This window comes from Atta cephalotes, assembly GCF_000143395.1.
Source record: "Atta cephalotes unplaced genomic scaffold scaffold00018, whole genome shotgun sequence".
Taxonomy (NCBI): Eukaryota; Metazoa; Arthropoda; class Insecta; order Hymenoptera; family Formicidae; genus Atta; species Atta cephalotes.
The window spans coordinates 1,159,657-1,167,490 of NW_012130082.1; the positions used below are offsets into that span (position 1 = coordinate 1,159,657).

The 7,834-nt window shown below is 30.7% G+C and overlaps 1 protein-coding gene across 1 annotated transcript in view; it reads left to right on the plus strand.

Annotated features, from left to right (window-relative positions):
• Positions 1–4,832, plus strand: part of LOC105618701 (sodium/potassium/calcium exchanger Nckx30C) — a 60,405-nt gene extending 55,573 nt beyond the window's left edge. The window contains exon 7 of the mRNA XM_012200230.1: positions 4,592–4,832. Within this exon, the coding sequence (XP_012055620.1) occupies positions 4,592–4,832 (241 nt within the window). The remainder of the gene's footprint in view (positions 1–4,591) is intronic.
• Positions 4,833–7,834: the final 3,002 nt, after the last annotated feature.

Sequence of the window (7,834 nt, forward strand, 5' to 3'; positions counted from 1 at the left end):
TACGTACTACTATATATATATATATATATATATATATTATTATATTATTATATATACTATATATATATATATATATATATATAATAATAATATAATATATATATATATATATATATATATATATATATATATAATAATAATAATAATAATATATANAACTTTTTTTGTACTTTTTAACTTTTCAAAAGCTCTTTCTTTTGCTGTAGTATTTTTGATCGCAAATTTTGAGACACCCTGTATACTACCATTTAATATCTAATGAAATTTTTTTATTGACTACTTTCGTATTAATAGTATTTTATGAATATTCATGTGTGTCATTTATTCTTTCTGTTTTATTTTACATGTATTATTATTTAAAGGTTACAATCTCTTTGTAGTAAAATATTTTTTGATTGGTTACAAAATTGATTTATTATACAAAAATATAAAGTTTTATCTTACTCACAGGAGGAGCTTAAACTAAAATATTTTTAAAAATGTAATCAAAATAAAAAGAGTGATAGGAAATACTTCATTAATATGGTGGAATAAAATTTTATTAAAAAATAATAAAAATACTTATAAAAATACACAATTGGCAAAAAGTTATACTATTATATTTTCATTTTAGAGATATCGCAACAACACATATATTTCTTATTGATTCCGTATGTAAATAGATTTATGATATATTTCTCGATATATCATATTATACGACATATATATACAAAACAGGAACTGCTAGATTCGAAATGGATAAGAAAGAGGGTACTGGGAAGCAAGGATATGAAACGTCATATTGATTTTCCGATGAAATTACAACTTCGAAGAAAAAGTAAAAAAAAGTTTAGTAGAATGTAGATTAGTATTCATAAATTGAATGATGTAATTGAAAGTGCAAGGAAAATGCAAGTATGTGCATACATTCTCGACACGTTTTATATTAACATTTGTTCATAAAGAAAATTATATAACTAAGTGAATAGCACGAATAACAAAAGAGGATACAAATTAAAAAGAAACTTTAATTTATTTCAAACTTTAATATTATTCCGATTTTGCAATTAAAATGTGAACGCTACGATTTTATTCATATGCGAGTTCAATATTTGATTAGTCTTAGTAAAAACAATAGTTTGCAATAGTAAAAACAAATTTTTTTGTTGGATAAGTATTATAACTGCAATAAGTATTACCTTTTTCGTGTAGTCTTAAAATATAACTAATTCTATAATATTAAATGATTAGGCGCGAGGAGATAATAATATTAATGTCGCACGTAAAAATTTTTTCAATCAAAAGATTTTTTCTTATGCCTTGAAAGAGCAAAACAATATAAGATATCAAAATAGTGTGTCGCAACTAAGAAATATAATACATTCTTGAAAGCGTCCATAGCTTTTCCTGTCTTTGAGTTCGAAACCCATTTGCGTTGTACTATATTGAAGGATCGATTAACGAAAAGGGCCAGAAGCCAAAGAGGTCGGGAAACCTATTCGGGAAGGGATATTAATCTCAAATTTCAGTAACGTTAATCGTTCGAGCGAAAAGAGGAAAATAGCATGCTGGAATAATATTTACACGGCAAAAAAAAATTGGTTGACTTGCACTGCAAATATCTAGATTTTCAATTTATTAATAGTAAAGGATATTTTGTTTTTTTTTTATGTTTTCTAACTTTGACATTGTTTAAACTAAAAACTAAAAGATTGTTAATTAAATACTCAAATCAATTCTGCCAATTCCCATTTACTTTCGCTTCCGTTCACAATACATGAGAAGCATTTATCGTAATATTGTAATATTCTGCTTACATTGACTAGTGGAAGAAACGATGCTATTGTTATTCATATTGTACATACAGGAATGTATACGCAGTCAATAGTTGGCACAGTATATCGATGCACTGTATTGAATACTGTACTGAATACAATAGTATTTAGCTTCTCTTGAAATATGCAGTTGCTTTAAAAGATGTCTCTCTGATTTGTATCATTAGATATACATATATATATTAGATATACATATATATATAATATATAGTTGGATGTAATTTATCAATACATACATTTTAATACTGTAAATTTAAATTAATTCGAATTAAAAATACTGAATATCTTTACATTTGAAAACTTCAACATCTCTTACACATAATCATTATATTTTTATCTAGAATCATATAAAAATATTTAACTTTATCAATAATTGTTCTTCAATTCTTTAATTGCATCATTACCCTAATACTTCTAAAAATTTAGACGTGATAACACGTAAAATCGCATTTTAAAAAAAACTTTTCCATTCCAGTAATTCAGAAAATTCATATCCATTCCTACAGAACGTTTTACGTTATTCCACAATTTTTCGTTATTAGCGCGCTTGCAACATTTTCTAATATTATTTAATCAAAGCCAACCTTGCTCCTCAAGGAAGTTGATTGACGATAGAAGTGATTATAAGATATCAACGCTAGTGGAGTTCAATAGACGAATCGAACAATATTGGAATTATTGGACTCTCCCGCACATATACGAACACAATGAATTTAATTGTATAACTTATACGTAATACGGTCTGCATTATATCTATATGTCAATATCTTTACACAATTTTATATATATATCTATACACATATATGTATATATTTTTTCTCATAATACACGCTCGGACGTGCGATACGAATCGGAATTTTACTGATGATCGAACGAGGTTAGAAGAGGCGTGCAGAATTGATAGTCGGACTGAGCCCGTCAAGGCATTCTCGCTATTTCACTGCAATCGCATTCGCTAGTCATTCCTCGGCATTATTATATTGTTAGCGCGGGAAATACCGCGAATGCTATTCCAGACATCAAGACTCATTTTCCACGGAAGGTTTTTGAAAATCCTATTCGCAGAATCTCGATTTGTTTTATTACTAAAACCACAAGGTCCTAAGAAAATATTCTTATCTAATAAAAAAACGCGCAATTATTTTGTCGTGGTTGCTTCCATGTCGCATTGCGTGAGTCCGAGTTTTGGACAATTGCCAAAGTTCATTAATTTTCAAGCTCGTTAATTCGATATCTCATATGATTTGCATATTTTGCTTATATTAAAGGCTAAAGATAACGCAGATTTCGATTTCCGGAATAATGTTATTATGACAAGAATCAAATGTAATAAAATTATTTGGGAATTATTTCAAAGCTCAGATTAAATGATCTTTAGTACAAGAGGCAAAAGTATTAGCGATAATAATTATTGCTAGTGAGAAATAATTATTTTTCTTTACTTCGTCTTCATGGCTAACAATAAGATTCAATATTTCGAAACTAATCGCGCATCCCTTTTTATGACACTTGATTTCCTAGCAATCGCACGAGATGAAACATCGATTCATTCTCATTGATGATCAATCATATAAGCCACGCATCCGCTGATTGCCAACTGGCAGACTGCCTGAAAAGGAAGCGGAGAAATATTTCTTCGCATTTGTGTGCGCTGCGTTTATGATTGCACGTCAAACGATATATATCCAAGGCACGTCGACAGCAATGTTACAGACGAATATGAATTATAGATACTATACTTCAAATAATATAGAACACGCAACAATCACCTACACATGTACATATAGGTACATCTGTACTTAATCGATACAGTGGACGATCCAGTCGCACGTGTAGTTATAAAACCGTAATATTCTAATAGAGTTTATAATGCGAAAAATGTGTTCCCAAGAACATTTTATCGAGAGCATGTGCTACATTTCGCAACTTTATCTCGGAAATTATTTCAAATTGAACATTTTGAACTCATATAAACTTTTGTCTTCATCATATCACTTTTCTCATCATTAATTATCTTTTTCTCCTGAATCATTCCTCCTGTGCTTGAGATATATATTAGATCATAAAAATATTAATTTAGGAATTGTTGAATCGTAAGTTGGCAAATTTAATATGACAAATAATGAAAGATTTAAATTTAAAAACTTTTCAAAATTACTACAGTGCAAAAAATATTTGTATAGAGAAAATTTTTATAAAAAAAGATTTTATTTATAGAAAATAAACATTAATTAGCAAGTTTGTACAATGAATACGTTGTTCTAATATAAACAAAAAACCTTTGTATATTCCTAATTTTACAAGTTAAATTTTTCTGTACGAATATTTATTGTTTGTCCAAATAATATCTATAATTTTTCATTTTCGTTTATTTTTAAAATAATATATTTTAATTATTACACATTTTTTTAGGTAAAATTATTTTGAGAAATGTGCAATCTACTTTATTTTTTGTTAAATTGGTGACGTTTACTTTTTAAAAATAAAATTTTTTAAATAGTTATATTCCCAACATATATTTTTTGCACTCATTGGCTATCATCGATAATTAAAATATTAATTACTAATAATTTTCTGTATTGCTGTAAATGTTACAGATCTTTTATTAAAATATACATTCTTGACATTCTAAAATTACATACTCTCTCTTAATTTCTAGGAAATAATGAGAAAAGAATGACAAAGCATAAACGGAATAGTTGTTTAATTATAATCATATCTATATGTCAGTCGGGCAATGAAAATAGGCTCGATTTGTGCTTTGATTGTGCTCACAGGCTTCCGGTTCCATGGCTCCTATACGGTTTAATCTACGGGAAACCCGTGGAGGTGAACTCAGTGGGCATGGTGTGCAGCATAGCGATACTGTTCTGCATGCTGCTGTTCGTGATCATGAGCATCGCCTGCTTCAGATGGAAAATGAACAGGGGCCTCGGCTTCACGATGTTCATCCTCTACTTCGTCTTCGTCGCCGTCTCGCTGATGTTCGAGTACGAGATATTGGTCTGTCCGGTGTAGGGCAGCCAGGACAGCGCAGCCGAGATATTAAAACTCCTCCGGAGAAAGGATACGTCTGCGAAACGGACGCACACTTACGGGTCTCGTCATCATCATCGTCATCGTCGTCGGCGAGTCTTGGCCGACGAGAAAACTCTTCCCCGCGGTCACCGCTTCGAGCCGAGGAGGAAACCGCGCCAGTCATTACCTTCCGCGCGCGCGTGAATGGGATTTGACATTACGAACGGCAATAGTAGCACCATCTCACACCGCCACTATCACCGATCATCGAGTCTCACAGCAATTTCGCATACCAGATTACGAAGCGTTTTGCTCTAGTCGCGAGAGATGTACATATTGTATAAAATCTTGAAATACCTGAAACGAAATACTCGTTACCTTGTTAAGGATTAACCGAGCGCACCACTCCGTTCGAGTGCGCTACTTTATTGTTTAAGCATGGCGAGCGCGTTAGCCGATCGTGCCAAGGACCAAACTATAAGTTTATCTAATCCGTGGAAGGATTTTTTGGCATAAACTTGGCTTTAAGATTCCCTGATCTTCTTCTTTTTCTTCTTCATTTTTTCTTCATTATCCTTCTACTTCTTAATTATTTTTCATTAAGCAACACTGTACGTGAAACAAATTGATCACAGTACTGTTATTAATTTACTTGAAATTATTATGATAAAGATTTACAGAACGCTATCTTATATTCAACAATATTCTATAAGGCTATTTCTAATTATAATCATGGGTACCGTTAGATATCACTTGATTTGTGCATTTATCGAAACATCACGTTTTTCGAGTATATCTATAATAGCAATAATGTTAGACTTAAAACGCGATGTTACCAATAGTATACAAAATGTTACCGTAGGTCTTTTCGTTTGACTCCTTGGCACGCTCACGTCCGAATATTATACATAACGTTATCCTTGAAAGAAGTGACCTGACCGCTCGCCGATTTTTCTCTAAAGCAGGAATTCTCTTCGCCTCTAATATTATAGAATAGCGTTATAACTTCTCTCACTCTGTTGTACTCACGGAATCCAATCTGCGGTGCGGGATTCGGCATTCCATTCTGACGACGAAACAGTGCTCATATATCTCGAATGCCGCCAAGTGCACATTTCAGGCAAGTTATATAATTTTATATATTTTTATTTTTTGTTAACCAAAGTTACTTACGGTATACTATAATATGTACCACAATATACATTATGCAAAAAATTTTTGCCGTAAACACAGAAAATGCTTCAGTGCTTTTTTTTGCGTTTTATATTTTCAATATTTAACAATCATTTTGAAAAATTAAAATGAGAGTATGTTTGACTGTTTAATAAAATAACGTTTTATATTACTTTATTAAATGTTTTACATTAATGATATTACGTGAATAGCTTGATCAAAAAGTTTTCAAATATTGATTCATTAAATTAATGTGATTCAAATACTGGCACTCACGTCTCAAATGAAATGATTGATCGTCGCACCGAATTTTCAGCATATGATCGGAACGGATGTTGTTGTTGATACGTGAATAAGATAGAATAGTGAAAAAATATTAATCGGAAATGCGTTGATCTGTTTGTTATTATATTTCCTTTGCTTTTGTTTTGATAAATCGTTGGCAGATTCGCAGGGAAACGAACTGATTTATTTGAATCAAAAGAAAATGCGTTCATTGTTGCATAGCGTTAAAATTTCATAAAAAATAATCACTTATTTATATCAATTATTCATTTTGAAAAAAGCGCGTTCCCGATCAATTAGCTTCCATCTTTAAATGTTATTACATTTAGGAAATTTATTACTTTATTATTGTTTTTACAAAAAATTATGTATAGTAGAACCTGGGCAAATTTTTTATTGCTGATCAATGTAAAATTAAGTCACGAATACAAAGAAATATCTCGTTCGCGTAAAACATTTAGATCCGATTCCGAACGTATTTTCTCTTAAATATAATGATTATTACTACCGTAACTATAATCTGTAAGCGACATGCAAAAAACAGACTTTCTTAAGCGCATATAGAAAATTATTGCAAATTATATACTCGAATTGGTGCATCATGCAAAGATTTTAAAGGATCACTTAAGGGTATACTCATGTCGCTTGCTGATGCATCTTATGCGCGATCGAATCCTCGTGCGATATTTTCTCTATATAGAACAAGAGATACACTGCAGATATTTGCACGTGAAATGTAACATTATTATGATACGCTCTTATAAAGCGGAAGACAAATGCCGACAAATTGAACAAATTAGACATTACACTTTCCGTGATGTTCTACGTCAGCTTGATACTCTCCGAGCAGTTATTTTTTTGCTAACTTCTTTCAAATTTTCGATATTGCACTATGACACTATACTAAGATACTGTTAGAAAATATGATTATTATTATGGTTATTATATGTACACAGTGAAGATAAACGGGTAATAGAATGAACAAGTTTATATAGGTGTGTATGTGTGTATGAGATGGGAGAGAGACAGAGAAAGGGAATGAGAAAATGAGAGAACGATAAAATTAAAAAGAAAAAAAGAAAAGAAGGAATATAGAAACATGTGTAGTCGAAGCATGAAGTCGGGCGACTTTTAATCCAGATTACAGAATCCATGTTGTATAAAGCATTTGTAACGAATACGTTTTAAGGATATAGAGGTAATAGTTATAATATCGATTATATTACATGATATCGATTATATTACATATACGAGGTGAACAAAATGTTATTATATATATCTGCAGTTTGAGAAAGATACAACCAAAGAAACAATATTACATTTTCGGTAGTCTGAACGCCTAAAAGCGGCCTAGCTTTTTATTAAGCCTACAGCTAATGCAAAAATTGATTCGCGAAGAATATAAAGAAGAAAAAGACCATAATAAAAATACTGTCTACGTTAATCGGTAGAGCGAATTTTTAGATTATCAAAATCACACGTATATATATATATATATATATATATATATATATATATAGAGAGAGAGAGAGAGAGAGAGAGAG